General features: G+C 31.6%; 1 protein-coding gene across 2 annotated transcripts; it reads left to right on the top strand.

Annotated features, from left to right (window-relative positions):
• Window positions 1–11,168: 11,168 nt before the first annotated feature.
• On the top strand, window positions 11,169–18,798 carry LOC103494643 (ATP-dependent Clp protease proteolytic subunit-related protein 3, chloroplastic). 2 transcript variants are annotated; one of them, XM_008455937.3, is made up of 10 exons: window positions 11,169–11,575; window positions 11,728–11,829; window positions 12,500–12,622; window positions 14,634–14,693; window positions 15,070–15,166; window positions 15,253–15,326; window positions 16,041–16,094; window positions 16,191–16,274; window positions 17,303–17,420; window positions 18,549–18,798. In XM_008455937.3, the coding sequence occupies exons 1-9, from the start codon at window positions 11,267–11,269 to the stop codon at window positions 17,396–17,398; spliced, it is 999 nt and encodes a 332-aa protein (XP_008454159.1). In that variant the 5' UTR covers window positions 11,169–11,266; the 3' UTR covers window positions 17,399–17,420; window positions 18,549–18,798. The 2 variants fall into 2 exon arrangements, with proteins under 2 accessions (XP_008454159.1, XP_008454167.1); XM_008455945.3 differs by having other exon boundaries at window positions 11,189–11,575; window positions 18,404–18,798.

The raw sequence follows: 18,798 nt of genomic DNA, 5'->3' as shown, positions 1-18,798 counted from the left end.
TTCACACTTTTGAATATGGTTAAAACATTATTTTTTTTGTAACTTAAACTTCTACAAAAATTTTAGCGGTTAGTGATTTAATTTTCATATTATCGAACTTTGTAACAATTTAGTCTATTCTAAGAATATTGTTTATCTTATGACACTAATTTAAAGCATAAATATTGGCATGACGAAAATTTTGAATTTTAAAGTTTAAATTGACACCAAACAATATGAACTTCTCTAGAAAATTTAAATTAGAAACCAATGGTTAAATCTCTTAACAAATAAATATTTGAAAATACACCCACTAAGAAAAGAAAATAATCCCAAGGCAGAATAGTGGGTTCTCAGATTTTAAGAAAATTGGAGTGCTACGAAATATGGGGGTGGGGGGAAGAAAGAGTATTTCAAAAGAATATATTTAAGCTTCTAGAGGAAATTATAGTCCAAAAGAAATAAAAAAAAAAAAAAAAAAGCTTGTACAGGAACATGCCACAATTCATCCTCAATAATTTCATGTTTATATGCATTTATGGTAATGGAACAAGTTATCCATAGTAGTCATGCTTGTATATGTATGGGAGAAGCAACCTCCATCATGACAATGATAATGATTTTGTTTTATTTATTTATTTTTTGTCTCAAAGTTTTCTTTGTTTTTAAAGTAAAATCATTGCCACAAATTTTGAAAAAAAGAAAAGGGAAAGAAAAACCAGTAATTCTAAAATCAGAAAATATAAAAAAAAAATAGATTTTATCAAGATATGGATAAAAACATATAATTATCAATAAATATTTATCTTTAAAAGAATTCGAAATTTTGTTATATTTTATAAATATTTGGTTGAATTTATCATTTTTCTTTTATCATTCTCGTGGTGCAAATAGTTTTGGTAAGTTTGATTTTAAAGGAGTTTCAAGCTCTAAAAGAAAAGTCTCTACACTTTGAACTATGCTCTAAACTTTGAAAGTTTTTTCTTCTTTTTTTTTTTCCTTTCTTTTTATGATTGAGCTTTGGATTTTGTATTTTGAAAAAGTTCGATGTGACAGGTTTTTTTTCTCTATGAAAATAAAATAAAAAATTGATGTGGCAGCTAGTGTAAAAATTAATAGTCATTTATGATATTATTTACATCATTCACATGGATTTATGAGAATTTATTTATGAGATGGAATAAATAGTAACAACTATCTTTACCTTCAATATAGATGCAAATAATAGAATAACACGTACACCTAATTTCTACTCATCATTTGTCACATCGATTCTATTCTTTTATCATACTAGAAAAGCCATTTGCTTGGAATAATTTCAAAATCAAAGGGTAAAGATGAAGATCCAATTTGGTAGTCATTTAAGGCTTGTTTGGAGAGCTAAAATGTAATCAGAAGTACTAAAAGTATTGGAAGATGTGAGTAATAAAAAAACCTAACTAAAATAAAATTGCAAAAGGGTGAAAGCACTAAAAAGGAAGGTCAAATTTAAAACTATTGGAATAAAATTGTGTTTTATATTAAAAATCGAGTTCCAGTGTTCAATCCAAAAATGAGTTTTTATTGCTTTACAATATACTTACATTTCTATTATGGTCTACTAAATACTTAGTTTTTTATTTTTTGAAATTAAGTCTATAAACATCGTTCTCACGTCATATTTTGTGTTGTTAACCTCTATAGAAATCAACTCTAGTTTTGAATTTTTTTTTTATTTATGAAAATCCTAGTAAGAAATTGGGAGTAAATATATAAGCCTACTTTTTAAAAATTAAAAAAGTCAACTAGTTACTGAATACAGGCTTCAAAGTCTAAAACATAATCAAAACAAAATAATTTTGCCTCTTAACCCTACGAGGATAAGACCATAAAAAAAAGCAAATGCTATAGGTTTAGGTCATAAGAGATAAAATGAGAGGAGCATCTAAAAAGAACAAAGTGTAAGTTATGATAAAAGTTGGTTCAAAACACCCTAATTGTGAAATTGAAACCTTTTTTTTTTTTTTTTTTTTTTTTTTTTATGACTTTCTATTTACTACACATAATTAGAAAAAGGTAATATATTCTTGGCTTGTCCATGTCCATTTCCCTTAAAATAAAGACAAACTTTGGAATTTGATAATATAAATTAAAGATGACAGCCATAAAGAATAATCTTTGGAAGGTCTTTCTAACTAATTGATGACCAATTTCAATGGGATTGTCTTGAGAAAGCTATCCAAATGACTCATTTTTTCTCCACTTTTTAGTTAGCAAGCATTTGAATTTCGTTTACAAATTTGGTTTAACAGAATTTCGAATCCAATTAACCATCAAACTTCTTGTTTTTTCTTCTTCTAAACTTATTCATTCATTTATTTGATTGCTTGCTTGCTTGAGTTGGCACACCATTTTTGTATTTGCTCCTTGCATTTTCGTTCGTTTGTGTCGTTTGTTTGTATGGGTGTTTATTGGCAAAGTCTTTTATGATTACTTCATATTCGTAGTTTTGAAACTCTCTTTCACATCATTTATTGTCTAACTATTTTATTTTTTCTTTTTGAGAAATTCATGTTTTGTCCTTCTCCATTCTTTCTTTTTTTTTTCTTTTTTTTTTTTTAAATATGATTAAAAGAAGTACTTGAATTCCTATTTAAAATAAAACAAGTTATTAAAAATTACTCTTTTTAATTTTTCAAAAGTTGGCTTAATTCTTGTAAGTATAAGTAGACAATAAATGACAAAACACAAAAACCTTGTAGATATAAATAGTGCTTATTACTCGAAAAATACACTAAATAGCACGATTTCAGACAACTTGTAGGCTTTTTAGAATTTTAAGTTTTTAAAATATAGGAGCTATTGGTTATATCACTTAATAATACATTTTTCAAATTGAACGCTATTAATAATAGCAACTATTTGTGAAATTTATTAACATCAGTTGATAACACATTTCTTAGAATGAAAGTTATTGTTGATAGCAGCAGCTATTAGTGATAGCAATATATAGCACATTTCTCTAATATAAAGCTATTATTTTTAAGGTTTTTAGTTTTTTAGTTTTTTTTTTGTTATATATGTAACTATTGTATCATTGTTTTATATATTCTATTATTATTCTCGAAACTATCCCTTTTACTAAACGATTGCCAAGGACCTTATTTTTTAGGGCTGGATATTAAAAAAAAAAAAAAAACTAAAGACAAAATTGGAATATTATAAAGTTAGGATCAGTTTGAACTTATTGTCTATTTATTGATATGCAATCAACTTTAATAAATTTACACAACATCATCACAAACTTTTTATATAAGTTGTAATTTCAAAATTTTTAAAATCTTTCACTTTTACAAAATTGCTTTATTCTTAAAAACAAAATTCAAATGAAATAAATAAAAAAAAGTCATTAAAATGTATTTTTATATCTACCACAATTGAGAATAAATTGGTTGGTTCAACTTTTCTATTTTTTTTTTTCAATTTCAATTTAGGTATTGTGTTAGCCTCATAAATATCATCTTCTATTAAATGTAATCTGTATAATTCGTATTACATTCTCAATTATGTGAAGAACAATAAACAAACCAACTTTCATAAATATGTATAAAATTAAAAACATATACACAATAGTTGGGGATTTTGACGGTGACGGAGATAACGGAGGAATTGGTGGGAAGTTTGGTGAAAAAGAGAAAAAAAAAAGAAAAGAAAAGAAATGGAATAAACGCGTTTCGGGTAACAGATTCTTTGACGGACTTTTAATAAACAATTCCCTTTGTTTTTCTTTTTCTTTTTTTTTTTCTTCTTTTTTCTTATGAAATAATTAATAATTAATAAGTTGTATTTATTTTATTTTATTATTTTTTTAAAAAATAATTTCTTCTCACCAACCATGGAAGGAAGACAGCAGGTCAACTACATGATGTGTTCGGTGGAACTTAAATTGTCTCATTTACCCTCATAATCCTGTTTTTATTGCTAAATTGCCTTTGTAATGTTATTATCCACTACCCTATTTACTAATTTCAAATGGTGTTTCTTAATCTCGAAGTTAGAGGTTTAAAAGAGTAAGAATGGTTAAGAAGGTCGTATAGGTTAGTTTCTAAACTTCATGAAGGTTAATTCTTAGGATTTATTGTAGTAGACGAATTATGATCGGTATTTGTTAGGGACATTTTTAAATATAGTAAAATAAATTGAAATATTTATAAGATATAACAAGATTTTTTATTATATTAATGATAAATACTGATAAACTTTTAATACTATCTATTATAAGCATATTAATGTCTATCGATTTCTATCATTGATAGAATTTAAACTTTGCTGTCATTTTTTAAATTTTTTCTTTTGTCTATCTAATCAATATCGTGATTGGTTTTATTTGCAACAACTATACTAAGTTAGTAACAGTTGAACTAATTATTCGAAAGAACAGTTAAGTTAGTAGAAAACAACTTGAATAATTTGCTTTTTTAGCACTCTCTCTAGATGGTTACAAATTCGATCGTCAAAATATTGAAGGTTGATCGAGCAATTTGGTGCAAGATTCTTTGTTGTATAGAATAATTGTTTCATTTTTCTAAAACATTAAATAATTGAAAATACAATGATAATATTCGAACGAAATATGAAAATATAAGAAACTATAATGATATTTTAACCTAAATTAGAGTAAGAAAAGTCAGTCTTATAAGGCTCGATTATATTTGAAAAATAAACAATTAAAATAAAGGTTGTGACAAATTAGTGTGAAAATTTCCATAAAAATGTGGGGATTCACTAGAGAAACGTTGGCGTTTTGAAGAGATTTAATTTTCCACAAATTGGTATAATTTGGTGGGAGTGGTTGTTTTGTTATTTCTCCATAACGTTTCCAAGAAAAGGAATCTCATATAATGGCATAATCGTAATTAAGTGATAAAATAAGGGCATATTTTTAGACCACGTTCTAAATAAGTCTTTTCAATTTCTCCTTCTTCACACTGTGAACTCCAAGAGCAAGAGACGAAGCACACCCCCACCGACGATTCGCCGGAGCAACACCGCCGGAGCTGAAGAAACTGTCAATTCCGAGTAGAAGACACTGAGAAACGAAGACAGAGAAAGTACGACCTTTTTTCTTGCATGGCAATGGCCGGATTCAATTCTCCGACCTTCTTCCTGATCTCCGCCGCCGTGTTTCTTATCTTCAGCTGTTCCTCAACCGCCGTCCACGCCGGTATTGGGATCCAAAACAGTCTTGCATGGATTCCTAATCAATCTACCTGTAAGGGCTCCATAGCGGAGTGTTTCGGGGGAGAGGAGTTTGAATTTGATTCAGAAATCAACCGCCGTATCTTGGCAACTAGCCAGTACATCAGCTACGGCGCTCTTCGGAGGAACAACGTGCCGTGCTCGAGACGTGGTGCGTCTTATTACAATTGTCAGCCCGGAGCTCAGGCCAATCCGTATAGCCGTGGATGCAACGCCATTACGAGGTGCAGGAGTTGAGTAATTTGTTTGTACTCTTTGTTTAATAATCTCTCTCTCCTTTTCAATGTTCATTGATCCTCCCCCCCCTCCCCCCCCCCCCCCCCCCCTTTCTTTATCTTTTCTTTGATATGGCTTTGATTGTTATACAAATTGAAAAAGGGGACATTGATCATATAGCGTCGTTCTTGTTGTTGTAAGTGTTGAAAATTGTTGTGTGTTAATTAATTATATATCTCTGCTCAATAATTTGGTAGTTCTTTAGTGGCTTGAATGTTCATCCTTCTTTCTTTTCCTTTTTCCATTGAAGGGAAAAAGATGAATCTGCAAAGAAAATGAGGAAGAAGAAAAATTGTAATTAGTTGAAATTAGGGAGAATCGTGAAATCCCATCATGAGGATGAATTGATTGTTATTTTGAGTATTGTTCTCACCTAGAAAATCTCAATGATTGTGTTTTGGGTCTTGTTTTTGGGTTTAGATGAACTTCACAAGGTCATTTCTTTCCATTTTTCTGTTTCTTTTTTATCTTCTATTTGTGGTAAAGAATCTTGAACTCTTTAGGGAAAGTATTTAGAGAAAAAAGAATTCTAGGAGAAATCATACTACCCTTTTGATTCCTACTGCTCTTGAATGAGCTATATTGTTTAGGTTGTGTATTTTACTTTAAACTCATCGTTCATTATTGGTGTATATATATATATATATATATGTCTGTCAATTGATCGTGGTCTACTTAGTTTTAGTATGTTACTGATGATGATTATGCATTCAGTATGTGTAACGACTTCTCGGTCTTCAATGTTTTCGAGCAACGGTTTCGAACTCAGTGGTGGTGTGGTGGCTATCTATCTAGGATGTTGAATGTTCTTCAACTTCGCTAATTTTTGGCTGGATGTTTTATGAGATTAGTGGAGTTGTACATTATGTGGATTGGACACTATATACACTAAAATAGATGGATGTTTTATGATCTATCTATTTTAGTAAAGGTCTATATGTTTGTCTGAATTGTTAAGACTTGAAAGGTGGAGATTTAAAAGTTAAAAGTGCCCTCTTGAATACAAATGAGAGTCCGAAATAATTGAGGGTATGATTAGGCTTCTTGGTGAAGGGAATTGAATTTGGCTGAGATTTGAGAAGTGGTTGCGATGTCCTGTTTGTTGTTTGATTTGACATGCTGAGGAAAAAAGCTAGATGTTGGATGGATATTATATCTTTTTTTGAGTTTGGTATGATTTTGACATGCCAATTTCCCATTTCCCCTTTTTCATAGTTTAGGTGTCAGTTATGTGTATGTATGTGTATTCCTAAACCATTGGTTAGGAATATTTCTGAAGAAAGAAAATCCAAAATTAGAAAACCTCACACGCCCTTTACTTGAAACATGATAGGTTGTAGATGAAAGCGCCACCATATTTGACAGCTACTATTTCCTACTTATCCTTTCCCTTCCCCCTTAAAGTTCAGTTCAGATCTAAAACATAGATGTTTTGAGAAGGCTAAGTCGATCTCGAAAACAAGGGAATAAAGGAAGAAACCCCAATTCTTTATATCCCTTTCCAGATCTTATACATTACATCTTGTAGGATTTGAATCTGCTGCATAATCTTTTTTATTTTGATTCAAATGGATTACAGATCTAACTTATCCTGCTGGGATTTGTTCGTTGTTTGTATGATGTCGAGAGAGCAACGTCTACATGATATGCTGAGGGGAGAATCTATTTCTCTCTTTTTTCATGTAATGTTTTGTTTGGTTGGTTCATGACTAAGTTAATTAATGGTTGGGCCATGACAGCCTAGCAGTCCACCTAACTGTTGCACATTGTGATTCCTTTTACAACTAGAAGTTGTACCATTCGTCACTTGTAAGCATCTCTTCTTTCTCTATGTTCCTTGTCTCTTCCTTGTCCATAACAAAAAGGCATTGAAGGTCCTTTTTTCTCGGTCGTCTTGTTTAGGGTCGTTTTTACAAGTAGTCAAAGTGAGTTCGACATGACTTTCTGATACAATGAAGGCTCTCAAAATTTTCATTTTTTTTAGTATTCTCAGGTTAAATTATTGCAAATACTTGTGGTACAATATTGCGATACCATTGGAGTGAATTTCAAATGAAAATTTGGATTGCTATAGAGATGGAAGTCTAATTTGTTTCACATTCTAATTTCTAGCTAATTCAATTGAACTCTTGTTGTTCATTATTAATTATTTATGGAATCATGGAAATGTCAAATACATATATGTGAAAATCTATATGTTGTTTAATAGAGAATGAATTTGCAAGATTGTTTCTAGAGATAGGTCGCCTTTTTAGAAATCGAGCATCTGATAAGTTTACGAGAACATTAGTTTTTTAAGAGATTTGACGAGACACCTATTTTTATTTGCTTTTCTTAGTAACACAGAGCTTATTTAAAACTATTTATTATATTTATGAGTGATTTTTAAGCAAAAATACATTCATAGATATATATATTTATATTGAAACTTTATGGTCCAAAATATTTATTTAAATGGACAGACTTATAATGGATAAGCGAATTATGTTGGTTGATATTGATCATAGTGTTGTGTAATAAAATAATGGTAGGGACCATAAAATATGGTTGGTTTGTAATGTATTATGTACATATGGTTGATCAAATTTATTGGTTTGTTCATCAACATCTACCTCTTCTATCCTAGTCATTGGTTTATTTTTTAGATATGTTAAATCATCGTATGCTTGCTAGTACACTTTAGGTTCGGTTCAGTTTGATAACCATTTAATTTTTTTATTTTGAAAATTAAGTTTATATAGATATCTTGATTCACTATTACATTTAATATACTTTTCACTGAATATTTAAAAATTAAGTTAAAATTCGAAAACTTTAAACCGTGTGTTTATTTTTAGAGTTTGTTAATAATTTAATTAGTGTGTTTAAGAAATATGCAAAGAATTGAGAGGAAGCAAATTTAATTTTAAAAAAGAATAAGGATGCATAATGGTCGTGTTAGATTTTTATTATACGAAAGTGTAGGTTTAACTCTCGAAGTCTATCGATAAGAGACTATATCGTTGGTAGAAATATATTAGTTATATAGCCTATTATTGGTAACTTTTGTTATATTTATGATTATCAATATATTATCTATACAAATTTTACTTTTTGCAATTATCCAACGTGTGTGTATATCTATATACAAAGAGTATGTTTCATGTGTGACATATATTTTCGGAAAATTATTTTGAGTAAAAAAGTTTTTAAAAATATTTACAAATACTGCAAAATATCATAATGTATCTGTGATAAATTACAATGGACTATAATTTATATCTATTATAAAATAGATAAATATAGATAGTAGTATATATTACTAATTGATCTATCATAGATAGACGGTTGTTGGATACGATACATGCGCAGCAGATAAAATGATTGAGATTTTACCCTAGATGCATTTAACTACTTAGAGATTAACATGCATTACCTACAACCCCAATTACACTAAATTAGGGTTAAAAGAAACATTGCTTTGTAGCTTCTCCAAATCTCGGAATCTCCTTTCGAACTCGAATTGGACAACCACTAGAGTTGACCTGCTATACTCCGGACTTAAAATCGGGTTGTGGGACCAATTCAATAAAGAAAATTTGAGAAAGAGATGAAATTTGGGAGGGAGAGATAAGGTTGAGAATTTTGGAAGAGAGATTATTTTTTAAATAATTTTGTAAAGTAAAATTAACAAAATGTCCAAAGGTTTTCAAAACTTTGAAAAAATCCCTTTAAATAGACTAATTATATGCAAAATTGCATGTAATTAGTTTATTAAATATCAACACCTAATAATCCACTAACCATTAGGGGAACTCAGTGGGCTAGGTATCTACATCTCATGTAGCCACTTATCTGAGTGTGTGTGGGATTATCCAACAAAATGTTGGATTTTCCTAGTAACTTAGTCCAAGGGCATTTTAGTTATTTGACCATTAAAGTCAAAGTCAAACTTTGACCTTTTCAAGTCAAAAGTCAACTTTTTGACTTTTTTACCATTTTGTCCGTTTTGACTAATTTCGACCTCCTGAGCATGTATTCACATTCATTTTTTCGGAATTCAAATCACATTTGAATATAAAGTTGGTCGAAGTTTGACTTTTCAAAGTCAAAAGTTAACATTTTGACTTTTTACAACTTTGATCATTTCCATCCATTTTGAGCTTCTAATTATGAATTCGCATTCATATTTTCAATATTTAAATCACATTTAAACATAAAGCTCTAATTAATACTGAAAACTGACGACTATATTGCATATATTCGTCAGTTTCTCTCTCTTCACCTAATTTGAACAATTCCAATTATTCCAACATGTTATTCTAAGTTAATTACGTATGAGCTAACAGAGGAACCTAATGGACCTATAGATCATTGACTCTAACGATATGAGATTAACTGGCTAACCCTTTTAGACTAAGCTAATCAACATTTGTTAACTAACGGATCATTCCACTAAAGTTTCGTAGTTGCACTCATTTTGCTATAGATATATTTCTGTCCATTTGATATAACCATGATCAGTAAGTTTATCATTCACAGGTTGTTCGTAATCTCGACTAGGTCAAAATACTGTTTTACCCCCGAAATTACATTTTGTTCCTTAAGTCCCACTGATTGACTATTGAATAATTGGTTTAAGGTCCAACCTATAAATCGAATCCCTCTCGGGCCAATGAGAGAGTGGGTCCCCTTGTTCAAGACTTTGATTCGGTCTTTAAGAGAACAACCTATCTACTAACCCTAAAAGCGAGTAAGAGTGAATTCCGTCTTACACCCTTTATGTTCCTAGCCATCCACCTAGTCGTATCCCTAAAATGGAAGGTTTATTGGGCTAGCATCGTTGAACTGCCCTCATCTATGCAAATTTAAGGATAATTTCGTGTGAACAAAAGTTCATAGTTAGCTCAGGATTAAGATTAAGTTACCTAGGTCATCAATAATCGAAATAATCAGTTTTATATAGTCAACGATGTTATAACTTAAAAGTGACTATTTCATGGTTCCAGTCTTATATAAACTTTTTACATAGGATGCGCCCACTTCCATGTCTCTACATGAACGATTTAGAATCACATCGTTTGTATTAACAACAAAGCGGGTCGCATCCATAGCGTTCCCAAAATAAGGTGTCCAACCTTATTCGTACACTATACTCGAACTTGACCCCGTTTATATCTCTATATAAAATTTAAATCTACACTAGATAGCCTATGGACCTTAGTTTATTAGATTCAATATTATAGTATTATAATTTCATTAATAAGTCCTCAATAACTACTTTATTGAATATAATATAATTTAACTACAAACTATAAGTTTTAGGACACAAATTCCATTAGTTCATTTTGTCAAATTTAAAAATAACCATCATTTTCTTTCCTAACTTATTGATGGAGAACGCAAGAATACTTTTATTTTTTTTAAAAGATAGTTTTTGGTTAAAATGTAGCGATAGATAAATGATGGTAGTCTATTGATGAATCGTTGATGGTTTAATTTATCAATAATAGTCTAATATTTACAATATAATCTATAGTCTAAATTACTTTTATCATCGATAGAATTTAACATATTTTTGCTATATTTGTAATTTAAAAAAAAAAAACATAGTTCCGTTAATATCTGGAAAGAAAAAATTCCTTTGATGAAACTGGGCCTCTCTCGTATAGTTCGGCCCAAGAGTCGACCCTTTCGAACATTTCTCCTCTACGAAATCAAACTGTAATTCTTCTCCTTACATTTCTCATTTCTCTAAGAAAACTTCAGAAGAAGCTAAAGAAATCCAAGAAAAATGGCCATTGGGATGAAGCTCCCCATGGCCGTTACCTTGCAGAAGCCAATGGCTATGGCTATGGCGGCTCCATCTTCCTCATCTTCTCTCCATAGAGCCATCAATTTCAGGACTGTTTCCTGCTCAAACGCTACAAGCAAAGCTAAAATTCCTATGCCTCCAATTAACCCGAAGGATCCATTTCTTTCGAAGCTCGCTTCAGTAGCTTCAACCTCACCTGAAACGTTGCTTAACCGCCCTGAAAATTCCGATTCTCCTCCTTATTTGGATATTTTTGATGCTCCTCGGCTTATGGCTGCACCTGCCCAAGTAAGTTAGCTGTCTCCCGCCTCGCTTAATTTCGCGTTACTTTCTTTTGTTCTCGCTTGTGTTTGTATGAATTAAGAGAACGGATTTTTGTTTATATTAAGTGTTGTTAGGTTGCTAATGTTATGAGTTTGGTGATTTTCTAATTGGATAAGGTCGAAAGATCAGTTTCCTATAATGAACATAGACCGAGGAGGCCGCCGCCAGACTTGCCGTCTTTGTTACTTCATGGAAGAATTGTTTACATCGGAATGCCTGTAAGTGTTTGAATTAGTGTCTTTCTAGTGCTGTACGATTTAACTTGATACTCGAGGTACTATTCAACGAATAGAAAGGGAGAATTTACAACGATCTTTTCAATTTCGTTTCGTGGAGTATTTTCATTGAAGGAAAAAAACGAAGCATGCTATTTGGAATTATGCAAAATTAGAGCGTTCTTAACGAACGTGCACACCGGAAAGGTGCTTCTCATGATTATCGCATATATTTGACATCACTCATTCTAGTTGATTAATGAGTGATGTCGAGGTGTTTGAGGAGTCTTGTTGGTTGAACTGAAAGTGTTGAATTTCTCTCGTGGAGCTTCGGTTCCAAAATCATATTAGAACAGGATTTGTGATTCTATTCAGCTACTGATTTTGAAGTTTGGCATGTTCTTTTTCCAAGTGCTCTTTTCTTGTGTTCTGATTTTCGTTTATTTCCTCTCAAGTTGCATTAGCCTGACTGAAATAGCCATTAACAATATTAGCTTAACGTGGCCTTTTCCTCTCAAGGCATAATTGATTCGGAATGATTTAGAAACTTTTATGTCAACGTTATGAATAGTTTTTGACTCCGTCTTTTTAAGGAGGTTTTCAGCTTCTTGTGTAGAGCATACCATAGTATCTGATCAGTGATCGCTCTTCATTCAATTATTTCTACTCTCAGTTGGTTCCAGCTGTTACGGAGCTAATTGTTGCTGAACTGATGTACTTGCAATGGATGGATCCAAAAGAACCAATATATATTTACATAAACTCCACAGGGACAACTCGTGATGATGGTGAAACGGTAAGTCTTGACTTTGAATTTATTCAGCTACATGAAGCGAGTGAAATTAAGCTGTTAGGAGCATGCGCATCTTCTTCTTGCTTTCTAAAATCTTCTGCCTACCATGGGGGTTTTCAGGGCTTGTTTTCAGGCTATAAGTGTTGCTTTTATATCGAAATGTTGATTTGAATATTGTTAAATTTGATAAAAATTTAAATTTACCATAATTATTATGTTGACACCGATGAAGAGTTCGATCTAATGCCTTAGTTATGATTCAACAATAGAAGCATATGATTTTTTCCCCTAATAAGTAAATACTACATATTTGATATGATTCCTTTTGTAACTTTTTTCCTATCAACTTAAGTTCTTAGATTCAAGGGTGATTTAACATAGTATTAGAGGAGGAGATTTTGTATTCAAACTCCAATGATGTCATTTCTTCCTTAATTTATCTTGATTTTTGCTTGCTAGGTATTTAAAATATTTTTGAACCCTTGATGAGGAGAGTTAAATTATTGATATAAATTTAATTTACCATACTCCATTCGTGTATGTTTTGGGTTTCAGAAATGGTTTAACAAATATCCACTTGTTTGTCTTGACTAGAAGTTCTTTTGTTTGAGATGCTTCAACATTCATTTTGTGTCCATTCAAAATCAAGAAATTCAATGCTCTAAACGCTCTATTGTTCCTCACTCCAAATGAAATTTTACCCATCTTCTCTCCTTTTGGAGTTGGTTTCTTTTTGTCTGACTCATGTATTCTTTAATCTTTGACCCTCAATGGAAGCGCAATTTCTATATTAAAAATAATCAAGAAAAACAGTTGAAAATGTGATTGTAGTTTTTAGAGTCTGCATTTCCAGAAATATGGTTAATTGTAATTCGTAAGACACCTTCTTGATCACAAATATGTGAAATTTGGTGTGAGCTAGATTTATGAGCACGATAATTCTTGAGTGTCTACGGTGAATAGTTTATTAAACAAAGTCTGTTTATTCCCGTGCTAATTACTGCAGCAGTAAACTAATAGTAAAATCTATTCATTAGTTATCTAGCTAGAGAATGAATCTATTCCATGTCATCAGAACTGAAGGCATATAACTAGGATGACCATACACTACTTTTAATTGATACATCACATACACCACGGAATGGTCATTTAGTTAGTTCACTTCAGTTAGTACCTAACACAAAAAGCATTGTAATAATAAGAAAAGAGGGACAGGGGTTCATTTGTCTCAGGACACGGATGATAGAACAGGTTTTTCTAATTCTTCCTGACAAAGTACACTCCACCAACAATATTTTGGAAATGGAGACGGGACTTTTACAATCTCTGCCAGTGGGGTTACACGAGTTGATGAGTCTTTCAGAACGTTGTGAGATCTTATCGCGAGAAGATATAAATCTTTCACAAGATTATCAAGTAGGAGAGGGGTTGGGTCTTCCACTAGCTAGCTCACTATTTCAATATAGGAAAGTGGTTTTGAAACAATATGGATGGTTTAAATGAATATTGCGAAGTATGGTAACCGAGAGAGAGTGGTCTTTCTGTTCATGAGCTAGCTTATTGATTTGATGATGAAAATGGGTTCGAATCATGTTGGACTTTTCTTTTCTGAAAAATTTGCTTTAGGTTTCTGTTGATTTTGAAAATGGAAAACGCAAACATGTTGAAATGATCTTTTTGGTTTTCCTCGAAAGATGGGTTGTGTTTTGTATTTTGTCCCTTAACTCAATTACAAAATGATTTTCAAATTTTGGCTTCCAGAAACCTTTTTCTTATATTTACTAATCCCCTTATTTTCAAAAACATAAAAAACGAGAATGAATCTTATGCCGAACAGGCCCCACAATAGTTTATATTTGTTTACCTTTGAAACCAATCACTTGATAAATTTACTATACTCTTCGTAGGTTTATTGATTAACCAGAAAAAGTACCATTATATCTTGTTCGGTTTACAATTGCATGCAATCATTTGTCACTCTTCTTTCAACATGCTTAAATTATTTGACATTCAGATAGGGATGGAGACGGAGGGTTTTGCTATCTACGATGCTATGATGCAGTTAAAAAATGAGGTGTGTTTTCTTCTCCAAACCATTTGGTTCATTACTACTATTCTTTTGGTGGCAAGATGATAACTAGATGCATTTTGGAGTTTGGAATTACTAGTTAATGACATTGATTGGTACCTTGGTGTAAGTTTAACACTGCACCAATGGCGTGAACTCTGTGGCAAGTACACTGTTTTCATGAAGTGGTAAGCTCTTGAAATTTCTAGTGTTGTAGATGCAACAACTGACCTGAGAAATGACGTGCGGATTGACCTCTGTTGCTCCAGTAATCTGAATTGGAATAACTATAATTTTGTAAAATAAGATTGAAGAAAACATTTTCTTTAATGTAAGCAGTGTGGGAAATAATTTTGCTCTGTTGTTTAAATGTTTCATATAGATACACACAGTAGCTGTTGGAGCTGCCATAGGTCAAGCTTGTCTATTACTTGCTGCAGGAAGTGAAGGCAGACGTTATATGATGCCACATGCCAAAGGTTTGATGCGTTTGACACGTTAATATCTGTTTACTTGTTTATTTGCTCATATAGAATGATCAAATACCCCTTGAATTCATTTCCAGCGATGATACAGCAGCCCCGTGTCCCTTCGTCTGGTTTGATGCCTGCTAGTGACGTTTTAATTCGTGCAAAAGAGGTCAAGATCCTTCCATAACTTGATAATTTATTTTGAAGAGAACTCAGTTTCTATGACACTGATTTTCGCTGGAACTCTTACCACTTTGATGCAAGAAGTGAAAAAGGCTGTTCAAAATCTTACTCAAGTAATTATAATTAGAAAATCTTTAAACCTCCTTACCACTTTGATGCAAGAAGTGAAAAAGGCTGTTCAAAATCTTACTCAAGTAATTATAATTAGAAAATCTTTTTGCATCTTCATACATTAAGGGTAGGGGCGAACACTAAAACCAATCAAACCAAAATCAAAATTTAGATGTTATTGAAGCATCGGTTTGGTTTAGTTTAAAATTATAAGGAGGTTTAAATTTTCGGTTTGGTTTAGTTTTGTAAACCATATCCAAAACTGAACCAAAATGTTTATAGTTTATACATATATTATATATTATAAAACTGAATGGAACCCTTATTGTATATATGAAACCGAAAAATTGAACAAATTGAGCCGTTTATATACCAAACCGAATATTTGCTGTTAGGATCCGTTTGGTTTATATATCCAAGAGTCAAGCTAAACCGAACCATGAACGTCCTTGGAGTGAATGAATTTATGGTAGATTTGTATCTTGTTCCAAAAAATTTACGAGCTAAAATATGTTTTCTTCAGCCCTTAGTCCCCCCCACGGCTCTACAATGATAAGTTGAGCTTTATATATTTCATCTCCTTTTTCAGGTGATAACAAACAGGGACACACTAGTGAAACTCCTAGCAAAGCACACTGGAAATGTAAGCCTAGACAACGTTTATTTTTTACTCATTTTCTATTAACTCACTACATGGGACCATACCATATAATTCATCATACAACTTTAATATTTTCAGTCAGTCGAGACAGTATCAAATGTGATGAAAAGACCGTTCTACATGGATGCGACATTGGCCAAAGAATTTGGAGTTGTTGACAAGGTAAACTAATGCACAGATTTTTTGGGTAATAAGTATAATCAAGGTTTAAAATACCAATATGACAATAGTGATCTTGGTATTTCATTTTCGCTGATATATTGATAGAGTATTCTTTTCGATGGATATTTATGAAAATCAAAATATTTATAAAACTGATTTAAATTAAGTTCTGTTTGGTATTCATTTGGCTTTTTGTTTTTAGTTTTTGAAAACTAAATCTATCGACAATCCTTCTACATTTAAGTGGGCGTTTGGTGTAAGGAGTGAGTTATTATAGTTCTAGGTTATAATAGTTTGTGTTTGGAGTGTAGATTATTTTGGTTTAAGTTATAATATTATGTGTTTATGGTGTACACTACTTTAGTTAGAGAAGTAAACAGTAAACACTGTAGCAAAGAATAAAAGAATAATGAAATGTCACTAGTAAATGGGGGCTTTGAAATAGTGTTTACGGTAGCTAATTGGGGATTTTTAAATAGTATTTAGCCAGGTGTGGTTATTGTAGTCTTACATGACCCTCGTCCCAAACAACCTTTTCTTAATAATGAGAAACATTGTTGTCTAGTTTTTACCAATATTTTAAAAATTCAAGTCAAGTTTTGAAAATTTTAAAAAGGAACTTCTAAATTTGTTTTTTTTTTTTGGAATTTGGTTAACCTATTGACAATCCTCGTGAGAAATTCGAAAAACATATGTTTTCAAAAACCAAAAGAAATTCTAAAAAAATATGTTTTCAAAAACCAAAAGATTACCTGAGATAACCTTAGTAATTAAGTTGTTTTTGGTTTGAAACAAACTAATAACTAATAAGTCCTCTTATTAGTAACTCATATTCCATATTAGAACAAATGCATTTATTAACTTATTAATAGTATTTTTATGTGTGCATAAAAAAGATGTGGATTAATCTTTAATCTCGAAGATGAACTCTATCGACAAATATTTTAGTGCATGTTTATAACATGATGCACATGTCATGTTGCTTATGCCCGTAAATTATAATTTCTAATTTGGCAAGTTGGCTCCAGATTCTTTGGCGCGGTCAGGAGAAGATTATGTCTGCTGTGGTTGCCCCGGAGGATTGGGACAAAGGAGCTGGCATCAAAGTTGTTGATGAATCCTAAATCTCCTCTCCATTCATAGCAAGTAAGCCAATTATTTCACCTTTTTCGCAAAACTCAAAAAACTTCGTTCTTTCTTCAATATCCAACATGTAGATGTCTAAGAGAGCCAATAGAATTCCATTTTCTTTTTTCCCCGCAGGGGTTTTACTCATAATTTTGTTGTTCCAAAGTGTCTCCATCTCTCTAGGTTCTTAGATTTGTAATTCCTATCGGTCCATTTAGTTGTTCAATTGAGGGAAAAAAAAAAAAATAAGGACCATCCCAATGATGTTAGTACAGACGCCTCCAGCACACATGCTTTCCAAATACTATATATGTGTGTGTGTATTGTTTTTGGTTCAGTCATCTTAGTTCGAGCTTTTTTGGTCTTTAAACTCTAGAAGTGTTTAATAGGTTACTAAGAACTTGGTTCAAGTTGCCAACATGAGCTTGGCTTAACTGACATTTGTATATTCCCGAAGATAAGAGGGTCCAGGTTCAAATCCCCACCCGTAGTTATTTAAATTTTCAAAACAAAAACAAGTTTTTGAAAATTACATTTCTTTAGTTCTCAAATTTTTGGCTTGGTTTCTGAAAACATTGGTGTAAATTGCATAATAATACAAAGAAAAAAAAGAGAAAAATATAGGTAGAAGTAGTGTTTATAAATATCGTTTTCTATAACTAAATATCAAATAAAAGGCTTAGGGTTTATGAGTTGAATTTATTGTGGCCACTTATCTAGAATTGAATATCTTACAAGTTTCATTACACCCAAATGTTATATTATCAGACAGGTTGTTCTATGAGATTAATCGAAATGCGTATAAGTCTACTTGAACACTCACGAATATAAAAAAAAAAAAAAAAAAATACCAAAAACTTGTTTGTTAACCCTTTCTTTGTTTGCTTTTATTTTTCTACAACTTCTTTATTTGACAATCTAGGGCCAAATGCTAAACTTCGCTGCTTGTGCAAGTTGATATATATCTATCTATATATTTATTTATTTATTGGGTTTGCCAGTTAACAGTGTCCCAACTCGTCTCATGCATTGTTGGATCCACGTAAATCTCACCAACATGGTTTCGTGCTTATAAATGGAATGGGTGTTCGAAAAAACAATATTGAATTCTCTCTCTTTTTGTGTGGCTTTGAAATATGTTTGTAGTTGGCGGCAGAGGAAGGGAATGCTTTGAATTTACTTCAATATTCCCACGTTGGATTACACAGAGTCAACATCATCAAGGGAACCATTATTATTCTGCTCCAAAATTAATCCCACCCTCATACCTTACCCATCAAACATACTTTTGGGGTTTGTGTAACATCTACAAACTTTCTTTCCTTCATATCCTTTGTTAAATGAAAAAAAATATATCTTAGATTAGAACACAAATAAATGCTCACTTCTTCTTTTA

Source organism: Cucumis melo, chromosome 5, assembly GCF_025177605.1.
Source record: "Cucumis melo cultivar AY chromosome 5, USDA_Cmelo_AY_1.0, whole genome shotgun sequence".
Lineage (NCBI taxonomy): Eukaryota > Viridiplantae > Streptophyta > Magnoliopsida > Cucurbitales > Cucurbitaceae > Cucumis > Cucumis melo.
The sequence above is the reverse complement of the archived record's forward strand: the minus strand, read 5'-3'. Positions and strand labels throughout refer to the sequence as shown.

Excerpts from the sequence above, each read along its gene's own strand:
- LOC103494643 (XM_008455937.3), top strand. The coding sequence starts at position 11,267 with ATGGCCATTGGGATGAAGCTCCCCATGGCCGTTACCTTGCAGAAGCCA. Across the intron at positions 11,576-11,727 it reads TTATGGCTGCACCTGCCCAA|GTCGAAAGATCAGTTTCCTA; the intron begins GTAAGTTAGCTG and ends TAATTGGATAAG. Across the intron at positions 15,167-15,252 it reads TATGATGCCACATGCCAAAG|CGATGATACAGCAGCCCCGT; the intron begins GTTTGATGCGTT and ends ATTCATTTCCAG.